Source organism: Plodia interpunctella, chromosome 13 (genome assembly GCF_027563975.2).
Source record: "Plodia interpunctella isolate USDA-ARS_2022_Savannah chromosome 13, ilPloInte3.2, whole genome shotgun sequence".
Taxonomy (NCBI): Eukaryota; Metazoa; Arthropoda; class Insecta; order Lepidoptera; family Pyralidae; genus Plodia; species Plodia interpunctella.
Genome location: NC_071306.1, coordinates 8,352,394 through 8,370,215, shown reverse-complemented (window position 1 = coordinate 8,370,215; position 17,822 = coordinate 8,352,394). Strand labels below are relative to the sequence as shown.

The following is a 17,822-nucleotide window of genomic DNA, read 5'->3' as shown; positions in this document are numbered from 1 at the left end:
TCATAAATTATAATATATGGAGAAAATAATAAAATACTTGCAACATAGCTTACAGTATCGTGTACCCTCACGGTGCACACAGAGCCATCCTACCTACATCTACATACATTTATTGACATCAAAAACATGTACTCGTAGTTAAAATAATTCTACTGCCGACTTCCAAAGCACAGGTGAAGAAGAAGCGACGCAAGAAAATGCATCGCTTTATCTATTCCTATAAATTCTGTCAATACAGAAAAACAAATCAATTTTGTAAAAATCTGTCCTATCATTTGACGACCTCGATGGCGCAGTGGTAAAGTGCTTGGCTCTGAAAAAAGAGGTCCCGGGTTCTATCCCTCGGTCGGGTCATGATGGAAAATGATCTTTTTCTGATTGGTCCGGGTTTGGATGTCTATCTATATATGTATTTGTTATAAAATATACTATCGTTGAGCTAGTATCCCATAACACAAGTCTCGAACTTACTTTGGGGCTAGCTCAATCTGTGTGATTTGTCCGTATATATTTATTTATTTATCAATACAGAGAGACAAAAAGATCCGTTTATTTTTAACAAAGGGCCATCAATGAGTACTACAAAGCTCTCTATTCAGTTTGAATCGGTTACATTTTCGGTTACATTCTACTATTCAAATTGGTGGAAGTAGGTTTATAGGTCACAGGAAAACGGAACGTTTTAACTCGGTTTAAGCAAAGTCAGGCGTTTCTGAACTAAGTTTTGACGAGAATTTTCTAATTTTCGGCAGAATGTTGTTAATAATTGCTGTTTCTTTGCCGCGTGGCGAATGGTTCTTACCGTAAAATATGACTACTGTATAACCTGTCTCGTGGATGTCGTATGAGGCGAGTAAAGGATAAGTTGCCTTGAGAATTAAGAGACAACAATAGTATTTCTATTGAAAGCAGGCAGATAGCTCAAAAAATCATGGCCGAATCTTTAAAATCTTATTTTTAAGTGAAGGTCAGGCCTGAAGGCGTCATTGTCAATTATAACCAGGAACGCTCGAGGATGAAACAGTGAGAACAGGTAAATGCTATCTAAACATCGCAGAGAAATCTTTAAATTATTAAAAGACCTAAAGGATTTTATCTTCACAAATCGCTAACAATATCACTATGAGACTTTAAGAGAAAAGTATTTTAGTCCATATTTAGTCTTCGTATGTGCAATTTACTACTAATTAAGTATTATAAAAAGTTGTAAACTGGCACAAGTGACATAGTCAGAGCATTAAGTAATTAACTAACCCTTATGAACTGAACAGGGGCTTACCATCATCTCCTAATCGATCCACTTTGCGACCTAAACTGATCTGCATCGCAAATTCGTACCATCGAATTAATTTTTAATATGAATGCAATTCATTTGAAGTTCCTAAAATGAAATGTGCATTGGAATCCGTTCTGTAAAAGTTGATGGTAGGGTCAGTTAGTAAAATAAAAAAATCTGGAAAATAAAGGGTAACTTCCAATAATGGCCAAGCTGGTCACGATCATTTTATGCCGGCCCCGTCATGGAATCAGGTCGGGCTAACGACTGTTTTGACGCAAACGACCGCGACGCCATTTTTATTCACCCATAAAAACTCACGATCCTTATCAACTTAATAAGTTCTTTACACTAATTACCTATAAGACGAATTGTGTCTTGCAATATGCGCTTATTCGTGGAATTTAATAAGCTTAATTCATATGGGAACTGCATTTGTAATAAGTCCTGTCTCAATTATCTCCACAGACTAAAGGGTTATCTCATATTACAAATGCGAAAGTTTTTGAAGATGTATACATGGTTACTGGTTACTGGTATCAAACGCATAAGCTTCCAAATGCGCATAAGGTACATAGACACTAACATCCTTTGTTCTACGACTTTTGTCTCAACGTAATTATTTGTATTTACAAAATTTTTGTATTTACAAAAATTTTCTTTTTTTTTTTTAAGTCGTTTCTATAAAACGTTAACTCCATGTTCGATTCAACGCACTGTACTGACTCGTGTCGTGTTGTTGACTATTACATAAAGTTAAGATGTGTAGAATCGCAAATTAGATTGATTTTATATGAAAATAAATCTACGAATCACAAAAAGTCGTAGAATAAAAGTTGCTTATTTTGATGTAATAACCTCATTATGTTAAGTGTTCACTTTGAATTACAATGTTTAATAATATATATGTGAATGGAATCCATAAATTGCACGTCGGAAGTATGGACAGGAAGTGTAACTTCAGAGGAAAATTTGGCACAATGCCACCATACAAACCCAGAAAATGGTGAATCTGAATTTTCTGAATAATGAATTAAGTATTAAAACTTTGATTCAAAGTAAACAAGTTTATCTGTTAGGCAAATTAAAAAACCCCGATATTCAATATTCATTTCGTTATAACTTTTGATCGGCTAAACCGATTTTGATTAAACATATCTAAGAACCACTGCATAAAAATTAGCTATCAAATAAAAAAGGCATCCAAATTGGTTCACCCGTTCATGAGCTACGTTGCCACGTACACAGACAGACATACATACACACTTAGCGGTCAAACTTAAAACACCCCTCTTTTTGCGTGGGGGGTTAAAAAATGGTCAAAATATGGATAATTAAACAAGATTCCCACGAGAGGCAGCTTGTTTAATTATCACTAGTTATTCCTAAAAAGCCATAAAAATCATGTGAACCTTTATTATTACTTCCATTATATAACTGGCGACCTAGCCCGGCTTTGCACGTCATTCGTGTATGTATAAATAACAGTGAAAACTGAAGGCCTACCACGAAACATACAAACACGGGCACGCTACTAACGTCCACATGTTTTCGTTTTCCCATAACGTTGTAGGCGTCGTGTAAAAAAAATTTAAACATGTGGACGCAATATCGTGATGCGTGTTTTATGTTTCATGATAGGCCCACCTGCGTCAAAATCCGTTGCGTTGTTTCAAAGACACGGAGGTCGACTATGTTTTATACTATCTTGGGATAATGTTTAGCTTTAAATAAATATATATTAGGACAAATCACACAGATTGAGATAGCCCCAAAGTAAGTTCGAAACTTGTGCTATGGGATACTAACTCAACGATACTATATTTTATAACAAATATACATATATTATAGATTAACATCTAAGACCCGGGCCAATTAGAAAAAGATCATTTTCCATCATGACCCGACCGGGATCGAACCCGGGACATCACGGTTCAAAGGCAAGCACTTTACGCCACCGAGGTCATCAAAATTCATAGATTCAGATTTCAAAGATTAAATAATAATAAAATATTGTGCAATATTTTTCAAAATTATTTAAAATCTCCTTTCTTTTTTCGTGTATTGTGCAAAAGATATTTCTAGACCACATGTAGCCCGCGCCACGAAATAAGTGTTACATTTACTGACAACAACTACGTGGCCGAACTATTATTGATAAATATAGATAATTACCGCTGGATTTCATGTTACAAAATCTAAAATAGTGTATCGTCAACCAGTAGACCATATGCATATAATTATGACAATTTGAAAGTGCCATAAATATTATATTCGAATAGAAACATTTTTTATGCCAGTGTCGTAATATATTCGAATATAAATAGTTTTTTTTATTTTTCATTCATGCCAGTATCATAATATCATTATATTCGAATATAAATACTTTTCTATTTTTCTTTTATGCCAGTGTCATAATATCAGTGTGAAAAATCCCGTAGCTTACCTTTATCCTGTTTTGTTTTACTCAAGTGATGGTTGATTCTACTGCTACGGCTAAAAAAAACTACAAAATTATAACGCCATGACACATGGGTAATGACAAGTTGGCAATGACTTTATTATCACCGTTTTTTTTTATCACAGACAATATATTGTAATGTTGGCTTGCTAGTATCATCACTTCTCTTTAATTAAACTAAATTAATTACTTTCTTTTGTAAATAAGTAAGTTATTTAATATTTGAATATTTATATTTGTTGAGTAATATTGTTAATACAAGTGCCTAAAGCCAGTATCATATATGGAATTTGTTTATGAAAATTATACCGAGAACTATTATAATTTATTAAAATCAGAACTCTTAATAAAGTAATACAATTTGACCATTCGGAAAGACACTTACATTTCGACAGCACGCGGCCAGACAGACAAACAGACAGGCGCTAGACGGCGCCCGCGCATGTTTTTTTTTATTTTTATTTTAGTCATCGGATCATACATCTCGATATAGGTAGTAAATTAATTTTTTAAATGGTTTTTATCAACCGGAATATCGAACAAATCATTGCCAACACATAAAAAAGAGTCGAAATGATATACTAGCGTGAGAAGCGTCATTACCGATGCCATACCTGACTCACACTCCTAAAACTACTCGTACTGGCGCTGCGGGCCTGCAAGAAGAAAGAATTGGTCCTATACACCGCACACAGAGCGACCAACAAGAAACATTCCTATAAGCGCACAGAACTTGGAATAAAAACGCTATAGAAGTGCCAATGTTGTAATTTGAAAATGACTCGTTCATATTCAGATTTATTTATTGCAAATCACACGTTTGCAGTTGTAACTTATACAAAAGATAAGTACAAGTGACGCTTTGCAAGGGCACAGAAAACATGTGGGTAGTTTTTAGTTTTTTTTCATAAATCTCTGTTTTGCCGGGAAAATATAGTTTGATGTCTTTTTTCAATGTCAAATAGTTCAGCAGAGACAATAACTCGATCTTATCTGAGCGTAAACAAAATAATGGCCAGGGCTAATCAGAGAATGATTTGTTTAATTAAAATGGAATTAGTGTTTAGTCCGAGTTTTTGATTAATTATAGATTGCGTTTCCGTTTAGCAATTTAACCACTGGAATATTGTTCTTACATTTTATATGAATGTTAGAGCTATAATACAAAATGTCAACGGATAGACGAAACTAGCAATTCTTACACGCTCCATACAAAACAAGAAAGTACTTAAAAGGAAATAATATTTTATGATTTGATAACACGTATCTGAGGCTATAAGTGATCTGGAAATTAGTCGATTAACTGAATTAGGAATGCTATGGCATTTAGCATTTTAGTTACTCTGCATGTCAGACGAAATAACCCATAACATTTCTATAGTCAATTATTCCAAGTTCTGTGCACAGCACATAGAGCGATCAAGAAGAAACATTCTGTCCTACACATTGCACATAGAGCGACCAAGAAGATTGATACATCACGCTGTATTGAGGTAAATGGCCAAAAAAAAATATTAATAAAAAAATAAAATATCTCCAGAAAAAAAAATTAAAACAATAATTCGAAAAAAATATTTTCTAAATTCAAATTCTCAAAATATGAACACAATATGTAAGTTTTAAATGTTTATTATTATGCAAATAATACAATATTACAATAATAAAAATCAAAGAACATTTTTTTTCTATATCATTCATGAGAAAGATAAAGTATGTTTTGTCACTATCGCACTATTCAAAATTTGGCATTGACAGAACGAGACAAAACATAATTTAGCTTAGTATTTCTTTAATGAATAACAGGGTGATAGTACCTATAACTTGATGTTCTAATATTTTTTGAGGTTAAAAGCACTGACATTAGACAAGCGACATATAGGCAACGATAAAATAAACGTAGTGTAAACCTAAAATGAAAGCTATATTTTGATGTTGTAAAATTTATTTTGGACAGAGTCCAAGTGAAAAACAAATTGCACAAATGCAATTTCGGCAACACCGTTTCAATCCCCAGTGCACCAAATAAAATGAATTTTTGAATTTCAATTTTCACATAGATTTTCTGTTTACGTTAAATATTTTTTGAGTAGAATAAAAAATAGACTTTTCAGTTAGATGCGGAGAACGGTATAAAACATATAAAAAAATCAGAAAATTTATTGATCGTTTGTAAACAATTGTTTTTTTAAAACTGATGTCGTTTTGTTTTGGTTCAAATACTCAAGTGCATATTAGATGAATAGGTAAAATTCCCGCCAAAAACAAAAATACACATAAAAGCCAATGGCTGAATCAAGAACAAAAAATAAATAAATTGTGCTTGTCTAAAGTATTTTAAATTATGTTAAAAACATGTAAGAATATGTTTTAAAAAATTAAACTACATTTGGACACTAACACAATAGAAAATAGAAATAAGTAATTTACGTTAATATAGACACGTACTTTTGAAGATCTGAAAAATTTTAAATCGCGCGTTTTGTAGAAAAAAAACCATTTACCACCGAAACAGCGAAAGATTGTGCTACATAATAATTGAGGAAGAAACTACTCGTGTATATCTCATCTTGTTGGTCGGCACGCAAAGACAGGTGCTTGTGTATATATATGCACAGAGATTTGGAGCTGCAAATGATTTATCACGTTCAATCACCATGCTTCAAAGCTACTAAACGTTAAACGATGAAAACTATTTTATTTCAAAATTTATGTCAAAAAAATTATATCATAAAGGTTGAAACATTAACTAATTTTGTGTTTAGGTACTTTGATATTATCATTAAGTATATCAATTTAAATATGACACATAGCTACACCGATTTTCATTGTTATATTTTTCATTTGCAACTCCTTAACAACAGATTATAAATGCAAGCATTGTTTGAAGATTCCAAAAAGAGTGAGTAGATTCCCGAAAGATACCGCCAGAGACAAGCTAGATATAGGAGCTATTAACATCTTAAGTCACTCTTTACAATATTTATAAATTGTAAAAATTGTATTTTCAAATTAATTTTCTTATTGATTTTAACAAAATAGCAAATGAACCTTATCACATTCACCTGGTCACATTGCTAGTCATGTTCCGTTGCGTCGACGCATCGTGTCACTGTTGTGCTCCGTTTTACATAGATTGGAAATACATCAAAACTATGGAAATCAAAGGAGCACAACGGAGCCGCAACGCGCTGTCCGACGCAACGTAGCGACTCGATGCAAAAACTTAAGATTTGATCACACTTGAATATTTTGCGTTCATATTAGCAGCCGTTAAGCGTATGGTTTGCTAATCCTAATTTTTCGTCTCCAGTTCTCCACTTCGCAAGTATTATTCAAATTCAGGTTTACTGGCAGAGTAAGATTCATATTGCTTATTCTGTTGATAAGGATGACGATGAAGGCGTCATCATCCAAGCCGCAAAAGTCCTCTGTAATACATTTATTCCAGGAACTTCTACAAAGATGTTTTCAATAGATCTTTGTGGCAGTCTCTGCTTGAGTCTAGCGTCTTCTTGCGACTTTGACGATGTGGATTTATAATTTTCTAAATCGTAAAATTGAAAAAATAGTAGTTTATTAATGCAAAGAGTACTTTTTCCAACATTTAAAGCGTTTTGCCAAGACATCCAGCAACATCGAATTATATTAACAGTACGTGTCTGCAGTGAATACACTTCTCATCCTGTTCGCTATTCTTTGCACGAATATACGATTTATCAGATGTTTCACAGGTGAAATAAAATTGTATTGTGTATGATATGGAAATTATATTTAGCATTGAGTAATTTAATGAATACACAGTTTAATTTAAATATTAATAAACTGTATATTCATTAGTCTGTCCATTTTAATCTGGATTCATTTAGACATATTTTTCCAATCGAAGTTTGAATTTCGTTAACGTAAAATTAAAAGCGTATTTTTCGTGCGAGAATAATCAATCAGGGACATAGTCTAAAGACACATCCACACTGTGGTAATGAAATGTATGAAAACATTTATAAAAACGTCGACGCAATAATAAAATTATTTATTAGCCTCGCGTGACTTCGGCCATTCACTATGTGGCAGTTTTAGTATAAAAAAGTATTAAGTATAAAAAATTCGTCACCAGAACTGGCCATTGACACGGCCAAAAATAAAAAAACAAAACAATAAAGTCATGTTCATAATCACGAAGAATCATATAACCCCAGTGTGGATACGCCCCAACACAATTAAAGGCTGATGTCAGTGTGCATGTAGCGTTAAAAGTTTGTTTTGTATTTTTTTGCTATAGATTTGTGAAATCGTCACTCTTGCTAGCCCCCTGAAAAGGTAAAAAAAAACAACACGTTCCAAATAAAATAGACAGAGATCATAAAAATATATTCAAGAATAGATTAGTTACATGACTTAATCATAATTATGTCTATAATCATATTAATCAAGTAGTAATTTACAAGCGATATTGAATTACTAAACTATGTTCATTTCAGACACAATGGATAGGAACTCTTTTAAAAATAGTACAAATATAACAATATATAGGTAGAAACTTTCTGCGGAATAAAATCTATAGTATAAAAAAAATTATAAAAGATCGCGATGAATTTGAAAATGTCAAAACCTCATTTTTTAAGTCCATTAAAAACGTATAATACTGGTCTCCATACACTCGATGATAAAATATGTCGAAACTATATGCAAAAGAACGTAAAAATGTATTTATTTTTTCCTTATAATCTCAACAAATGTTATCAGTGTTTAATTCATTTTTAAAAGCTTTTTTTCAGTATTATCTCCAATTCTTGATATGAATGGAAAATTCTTGATATGTGTTACAAGATTTTATGAAAACACATCCTAACTATCCTAACTAACATTATAAATGAAAAAGTAAGTTTGTTTGTTACCTCTTCACGCTCTATCTATACTCAACTAATCTTCTTGAAAATTGGCATACATGTAGTTTGAAGTATGGAGAAGGATATAGGATATCTTTCATCCCGGAAAAATAACTATTCCCGTGGAAAAATTACGCGTGCGAAGCCGCGGACAAAAGTTAGTATTATATAAGTAGCTTCAAGAGAATTTTTCATAGGCATATATCAAATGAAGCGCGCTACATTGAATCCATTTCAATCAGAGTCTCGCCCGGAGAGAAATGGATTGAAAAATGCTCTGAATATATCCTTTTGGCAGTTTCCAGTAACGAGCGGAACTTTTGCTAGTTAGGTTAGGGGTGAAAAGTATTCGTTTGATACTTGTAAGTTTTTTCATGGACCAAATTTCGGTGAAATGTTTTTATAGTGTAATTTTTTTTGTCTGGCGTGTGGAATAGGAGCACTAGATAGAAAAACTCCCGTAGAGAAATATCATACAAGGCGACTATGACATAAAAAAGCCCAGTCCCAAAAGAAATCTTGAAAATGTAATGATTAATTTTTACAGTACAGGTAACCCGAAATCAACCTACTCAAAATCACATTAGATTCGCCCGTATCACCACTGTATAGAGTTCCATATAGGATGACTTGAATACCTTTACGCGTACCCAGGGTATTGCAGTATTCTATAAACTATGCCCTGAGTTTCACCTCACTGCCAAAACAACGCAGTTTTATTTATTACATAACAAACATATTATCCTGTTTCCCGTGGGAGTACGGGAGTAGGCAGAGACTGGATATTTTCTCTTGCCAAAAATCTGACAAATCTCACACGCTTCCTCTATACTCAACTGAACAGATTTGGACCTATTAAAATAAAATTATCCCATTGTTTTTTTTTTAAACTAATTTTTTGGATATTTTTTTTACTGACATCAACCTCGATTAAAATGCAAATAGTAACTATTGGGTGATTAACTTTATATGTCATGAATTTTTTAACTTTTTAACTTTATATGACGTTAATTTACTTAAACCGGTCACAAAATCGTAACAAAACTAGGTCACTTCACCGTTCACCGGAGTAAGCATTAGTAATCCGGATGTGGAATCGTAATGCCTGCCTCCCCCGCCATTAAATCACACTAATATGGTTATAAAGGTTAACGTGTATGTATGTTTGTTGCTATAAAGCTCCCAAGAAGCGAAACCTAATTAAACAGTTCAGAAATTAGACCTCCTTCATAGGTCCTTTTTCACGTAAAATTTTGAAATATATAAAATTTCACAAAAACCTGCAAATTACTGGCAATTAAGAATTATTTTTTTATTTATTAAGTTAACCGATCGCTGATGTTCAATTGTTTTTATTATCGCTAGGATCTCGTCAGTTGCTCTTTGAATCGAGTCTGTCAAAGCAAGCTATTCTATTTTTAAAATCGATTTCAAAGTTGTAAATTTTAAACTTATGGGAGGAATATGTTTATAAAAATGGCGTAATAAGTTGTTGAATCAAATATGACTGCACATGACATTCATATTAAAAATGTATGTAAGTAGAACTTGAAACATTAAAATTAATTCCATCGTCACGAAACATGACCATTTTGTTTTATAGTATATTTCTTATTTCAATTAATTTAGAATTAATTTTTTTTTCATTTTATTATGGTACCAGCGTTTTGCGACCTAAAACGGTGATATGTTGAGTGGGAACCAATTTTTATGTAATTTACACAATACTGTTTTTTTTTTTAATTCGCAAATAAATAGTTCTTCTTTCTTTTTTAATGTATTTAATTTTTTTCATAAAGATTTTTAGGCTTAGTTAGCCCAAAATAAAGTAGTTAGCTTTCAAGTAACTATAAGCAATTTGTTATATTGTTGGAACAACTAAATCCAGGTCATACCTGGCCAAGTCGAATTAAGATAATTTCTAAGACCCCATAGTTTTGGCACCCGACTCGACCTGGCACACGCTGACCTAGTTCAAAGCGATTTGTATGATACATTGATATAATTTCACAGGATTAACTGGTTGCACCGCAGTTATAGAGCCAATGCCGCCATTTTGTTTTTACTTGACAGCCCTTATCAGTAGAGTTCAAAAATAATGTAAATATCTTTGTTGACCCGTATTCAAATTCAACTTTCTTTATTCAATGATTGATATATTGACGTTAAAATTTAAGAGTGGGTTAGACGAGTCAACTTTAATCTGCACACAGCCGTCGCTTAGTCAAAATGGGGTACTTTGCGTTTTTCTGCGCAGGTTAAAGTTAACATCAAAGTTGACTGATGCAACCCACCTTAATTCTACTGTCAATTTTCAAAGCTTCTGTAATTTTGTGATAAAATTTACTTAACACTTTGTTTCAGATAACACGTAGGTAATTTTTATTTCGAACGTAACCCAGTACATGCGTAGGTACATGAGAAAGCGAGAGTGGGAAGTAGAATATAAAATTCTACAATATAAAATTCTTCACTATTCTATTATTAATCAAATTTAATAGCACGTTTCTTTGCCTATTTTCAATTCCACTCTCATGGGCCAGCATAAAATAACAATAATTTCATTCAAAATTAACAGCAAATACATAATAATGCCTGAAGCACAGAATGATTTTTCTTCCTAGCTCAGGCTCCCTTTGTTTTATTTTATTTTAAATCTTAATTTAGATCTATTGTATAACTTTTATGTAAGTAACATGAATAAAGACATATTATTATTGTTAATATATGTACTTTCATATTTACCATTTACGTCATTCTTGTTTCTGTATTTACATATAATTATTGAGCGAGCGAGCGAAGCGAGCAGATCTTCAATACAACTTGGGGCAAAAATACTATATAGGTCTGATTTTAATGAAATTTAAAAGGTATGTAGGATCTGTTAATAGAATTGTTAAGTTTGTGGCGCAACAAAATCGGTTAAGTCGTTTTGGAAATATTCACAATTTTGGAAAAAATTGATTGTGTTCGCGGGTCTAATAGTTCGCGGCGAACAAATAGTTATTAAATTATAATAGGAATTCTAGCTTTGTTAAATAACTATATGTAAAACCCCAATTTAACTTAAAAGTAGGTAATTAGGTAAAACAAATTTTAAAAGTAAATATACATACAAAATGTTAGAGTATTTTCGAAGTGTAAAACGGAACATTATTCACGGGTACTTAACACGTTAGGGGTTAAAATATGCACAAGGGATGCAGTAAATTTTCTCTTCAACGTGAAGCCTCCACTTATCTCCTTTCCAAAATGAATTTGTGTCTTATCTCTTGTTTAAATCTGCTTCCTTTTGGGAATCATATGTAAAATTATAATATAATATAATAATATTTGGTTTTTATAAATTTTATGTAACAAATATTTTTTTAATGAAGTCGAAGATTTTTTTTCATTTGTAATTAACATGAGAAATGTATAAATTTTTTGATGAAATAAAAATTATTTTTTATGCATTATTTTTTCAAAAACTGTACTAAAATCACCTGGTACATTATGTACAATAAATCTAGTTAGAATAAACGATCCTTTATTTAGTTATTTTCAAAGTCATATATATTTATCGATTTCGTAATATAAAAACGAACATTTTATAGTTACAGTACAGGTAACTATAAAATGTTCGTTTTTATATTTATTTACTATACACATCGACGCCGACGACAGTTTCGAATCCGTCTGAGAGTAATCATATTTTTTAAATCAAATTTCGTGCATAATAAACGGTATAGCTTATTAATAAACTCTTTGAATTCCAAACTAAAATTGTCTTGGAAACTCGTTAAAGCAAATCATTAAAGTTCGCATATCAGACGGAGCTTTCTGCTTCTGCAATCGAATTAAATGCAGCGCCGTAGGTCCGCCTATTACACCGAAACGATTTCCTTTTTGAATTTATTTGCTATCATTTATTCATTTATTTATTTATTTATTGGTGCACAACTTAAACAATGTAATAGTATAGAACTATGGTATACAAGGTCAGTGGTAAAACCAAAAATGTGTGTACACACAGCATGCATTGCTGGTCTGACAAGAAAACAATAGAAGTAGGTATAATGTAATCTAATTATATCAATTTATTAATTACGTAAATATATGTATGAGAGAGTATTAACGTTGCATTGTTGGACAACATGGTAAGGGTTTCTTCTCGTATGAAAGCACAGTATGAAAGAGACCAATAATGACTTTGGTTTTAATTAAATTGTTCACGTCAATAGTGATCCATCATGATCCTTGGTTGAACAAAGATTTCTGAATTTAAATGTTAAACGAGTTCCAGTTCCAGCATTTTATATTAATTTATGTGTCAATTGAGTGTACATTCGACATATTAACTGATATAATTTATTGAAAACTAGCTACATCAAGACTCCACTGCCGTGGCTCTGATATGAGGATAAAAGTACCCTATTATATGTCACTCAGGAATAATATAACTTCCGACCGTTGAAATCAACTTGGAAATCGGTTGAATACATAACACATACAAACATACAGTTCGTCTTTATAATTTAGTAAATACACACGCGTGGATTTTGGTACCCGTTGAATATCATGATAAAAATCATGATATTCAACGTGTACCAAAATCCATTCAAGTACCAAATGGGGTATAATAGTAAATATACATTTACTCGCTTCGGTGTAATAGTGGGATGTTTTTCCGCCGCATATTTCAACCGTGACGTAATGAGCAATTTCCCAAGAACTAACGAGCTATTCTGAATACCTGCAATGGATCTGTTTTTTATCAAGTGTTGCTGGAATCAGATTTCATTCTAGCCGTCTAAAGGCATCTGACCTTTACGGATGCCACTATCTAGTAGCAGTAGATGCACTTGTACTAGATTTATTTTATTATCGATAAAATATCTTTTATATCGATTATAATACCTACGCTTGATTTCAAACTAACCTGATATTAAAAAAAAATAGGAGATACATAAAATCCTTATTGATGCGTGAAAAGTGTACCTACTAAGTCATAACGGGTACCTATTTTTTAGTTACAAACAAAGCAAAAGTTACAAAATATCAATAAAATGTTATTTATCAATAGTTTTGTGGTCGTCATATGGATTAATAACTATTATATGGAGACCAGTATTTTTCCTATTTGGAGCTGCAGTAATTCAAAATAAAATTTATTTGATAATGTTGGTAGTTAGTTTTGGATATTACCAAAACTAACTAGCATTATCAAATAAATTTACCTATGTTATACATAGTGGCACTTTTTCTCTATTTTCTTTAAATTAATACTAATATATGAAATAAATATGTACCTTGCTTCTATTTCTCGGATCTCTGAAGTCTTCCTTCGAAGCCTTCCTTCTCTTGTCCTTCAGAATCATTCGCGCAGCAGCAAACGCCATCTTGATTTTAATAACACTTTTTTCCCAAAACGTATTTAATTTGGCACTACACACTTATGCCCTAACCCTTAAGAACACTTCGCTAGCTAAAATCTACTATCAGTTACCCAAAACCTACCAATTTAGTAGTTAACACTTTGGTAGTTTTCACTAGGGGTTACAACGTAATCACAGATTTTTATATCGGAATTGACTAATTAATTGCTTATTTTCGTTTAATTACCTTCGGTTCGTTAACGTTTAAACTTAACAGCTTACTTTATTCGATGATAATAAAGTTTCGTTAATCACTATTCACTAATCGAACTAGGTATTTACGATAACCTGAAATTTGATTTAAAAAAACGGTTCCACGTTAATACTTAATTAATTATATTGAAAAATATTACTATGAGATTTGTGATGGGTACCTATTTATTTTATTTTGCCTGCCCCACTGCTTATGATACGTGATTTATCTCGTGAGATAACAGCAGCCGTAGAACTTACGCCATTTAATATGCGAGCATGGGTTTTATCTGAGTCTCGAAAATCGCAGATATATTTAAGCCACTAATCTGTCAAAAGACGATAACATCTCTTCAAAACACGGCAGCCATCTTGTAGCCACGCTCGCACTTGAGACAAATAATCACGGTCAAAGTTAAAATTACAGGTCGGTAGCAAAATTATTGAACCAATGTATAAAACCCATGCTCGCAACGTTAGACAAAGCGGGAAGTGCAATAAAATCATACGTTAAAATAGTTGTCGCGCTAGCCATGCTCCCCGTGCTTATGACGCATGTACAAGATCGAGAGGTGGACAGTACCGTTTTGCCCTATGGCTGCGGAACCTTAAAAACCAAATAAATAGATTGTTTAAAAGTATCTTATTTTAATTAGAAGGCGTTTCACCATCCGGTCCCAGGTCCAGAGAGTCCTTTCTGTTTGGGACCCGCTGTGGTATAATAATTTCTTCATTAGTAATGTAATATCCAGAGGGACGGTTCACGTATTGGCCATTATTTGCGGGAAATTAATTTGATTAAGTTATATGTTGGTTTTGCCCTTGAGATGTATTACCAACCATCCAGACAGGGTTCAATTGACGAAATAATTTTAGATTAAAAAATATATGTTACAGCTTAACCTTAAAATGCGTTTATACCTAGGTTTAGATGGCTAGATATAGGTGCAGCTGATCTCAGTTAGACCTTGATGCAGCCGGTTTAGATTGATACACCAAGTATATCGCCAACTGAAGTCGGCTAGGTAACCCTTTAAACTTGGGTGTAGCCTAACTTCAGGCACAGGAATAGGATATCAGAACAGGCAAAGATATTAAGAAACGTGCTAAATTGTTACTTAATTTCGCAGAGTTGCCAAAGGAGTTTAATATTAGTCAATTTTAACGTGAAAAATTTATGGCAGCCGATGCCAGTCCGCAGCTTGTCTTCTGGCCGAGCGCGCGTAAATCGATTTACTGTGACAAATATATTCATTGAAATTATGCCTTAATTTATATAATAAGACTCATAAATAACATACGTTTCGATCCTTATCACAATATAAAAAAAACAGAAGCACAGTGTAAATTTATACAGCCCAAAGAAATAAAAGTTTTCTTGTAGACTTAGACAACATCCCGAAATGACAACATGAATTTGGGTCTTAGTTAAATAAAAAAAACCGAGCTCTATTGCCGTCGTTTGCACGACTACAAATAGTCCTTTTTACCATATAGATGCTTTAAAGGATAATAAGATGTCATTGCTTGGTATCATGGGGAAAAGCTACTCCTTTATGTATTGTTGTATATAAAAATACTTTTTGTTATGTACTTACGTATGATATTTGTAGTAAATAGTTAATATTTCGAAGCGTGTGATTCCCGCCTTCGAATTCCATTTTGGCCATTTCATTGTCCTCCTATGTATACTATTATTATAAAGAGCTAAGCATTCGTGAGTTTGTATGTTTGAGGCGGGTAATCTCCGAAACGATCGAACCGATTTCAAAAATTATTATTACATCATTAGAAAGGTACATTATCCAAGATTGCTATCGGATATATTTTATCTCAAAATTCCCACGGGAGCGAAGCCCCGGGCAATATCTAGTCGTACATACTCTACCCGTGAGTTTCGTATGAGGCAATCAAGATGAAAATCCTTGACGGCTGATAGATGACAACAAAATTATTATAATTATACTATTTTATATCCAAAGAAGGTTGACGTCAGGCAAACGTCGGACTGACATTCAACTTGTAATCACAGCCGAATTTAAGACCACGAAGGCTTCAGCGCATCACAGCTGAGAATATAACCACATTAGAAAAGGAGAGCGAAAGACATACTTAAGCATAATAAAATCTCCCACCCAATTAAATCAATAATTTAGCATTCATGACAATCATTTGGTAATATATCAGTGTAGAATTTAATTGTATCACAAGTTTTATTGTTTCTAAGCCTAATGGAAACAATTCTAAATATATATATATATATATATATATATTGATTAGAGCATCTTCCCAGGTACCTTTCTATATGTAGGCATCTTTAAAAGTGCTATAAAATTATACCAGTTACCATATTAGGAAATGTTACGTAAATACTCCAACCAGCATCAATTACGATGAGTATCCTTCTCAACACCCTTCATTTGTAGAGATTGTAAGTGTTGTAACAAAGTCTGAGGAGTCCCTAGCCGGAGAGCCCTCAGAACCTACGAACACGCTTCACGATATTCAACTTTATAAACTTCGTCCATAAGTGCTATTTCAACTTGCGCTTGACAAGACAGCTCGTCGAAAATTGTTAACAAAAATTGTGCTTAATTTTGTAGTTAAATTTTCCAGCTTAACTGTGCTGCTTGATGCAAGTTTTAAGTTAATAACTACATTGAATGGTAAGTGATTATAGTTTAGAGCGTATGCACATGCATAAAAAACAAACACCTACAAAATAATTGTGTGGAAGAACATAAATTTTCAACTTTCCATACTAAGATCGATCGACAATCAACAAAGCTACAAAGCGGTGGTGGGGTAATGGTTAAGACCGCCTGTCGATCGAAAGTTCCCAGGTTCGAATCCTACTCATGTCAGATGAGTTTGAATGCCAATCTGACTCATGTATAGTAGTTTTCATCGCCCACCACTTGCTTCCGGTGAAGGAAAACATTGTGAGAAAACCTGCACACTGGTTGATTATAACTTGTGTGTGAATTAGAGAAGGCAATAGTAAACCACTCCAGTGCCAAGATAATTGTTGTGTGTGTTTCATTCCACGTAGTGACACGACCTTCAGCCATGAGGAATACGTCTTTAAAGCTGAAAGCTATGAAAATTTGTCCGATGTTTAAAGTACCGGCCCAATCCTAGAATATTTGATGTGCAAACTTCTTTAGTGGTGTTGTGCATATTTGTGATGGGTTAAAAAGTTTAAACAGGTTAAACTCGCGTGAGGACACGTGACCTGTGTGTGTAGTGCGACTTTGCTATTTACATCTCACGATGGAGTCGATTCGCGGTGAGACGCAGCTAACCAATCACAGCGCGCCATTGTGACGCAACGACAACCACACCGCAATGTGAATGGTTCGCTTCGTCTCACGTCGAATCGACTCGATGGTGAGAAGTGAAATGCTAACCCGCACTTCCCCAACCGAAATTCGTAAGATGTCAAAACTGCACAATGTTAATATTCAAGTTATCACTTCAGCCGACACTCCCGGAGTGCTCCCGTTTTTTTCAAATGACACTATAAGATGTGCTATTTTATTAGTCATATCATCATCATTTAAAAATACACCCAGTTTAACAAAGGTTTA

The 17,822-nt window shown here is 33.1% G+C and overlaps 1 protein-coding gene across 4 annotated transcripts in view; it reads right to left on the bottom strand.

The window, feature by feature from the left end:
- The window catches only part of LOC128674510 (calmodulin-A-like), a 151,970-nt gene that overhangs the window by 54,730 nt on the left and 79,418 nt on the right, over positions 1-17,822 (bottom strand). The window contains exons 2-3 of one of the 4 annotated variants that reach the window (XM_053753030.1): positions 13,915-14,328; positions 4,352-4,393 (exon numbers count right to left, since the gene is read on the bottom strand). The exons of 1 other annotated variant lie outside the window; for it this stretch is intronic. In XM_053753030.1, coding sequence (XP_053609005.1) covers positions 4,352-4,393; positions 13,915-14,004 — 132 coding nt within the window. In that variant the 5' untranslated portion in view covers positions 14,005-14,328. The remainder of the gene's footprint in view (positions 1-4,351; positions 4,394-13,914; positions 14,329-17,822) is intronic. 2 more of the 4 variants (XM_053753031.1, XM_053753032.1) reach the window with 2 other exon arrangements.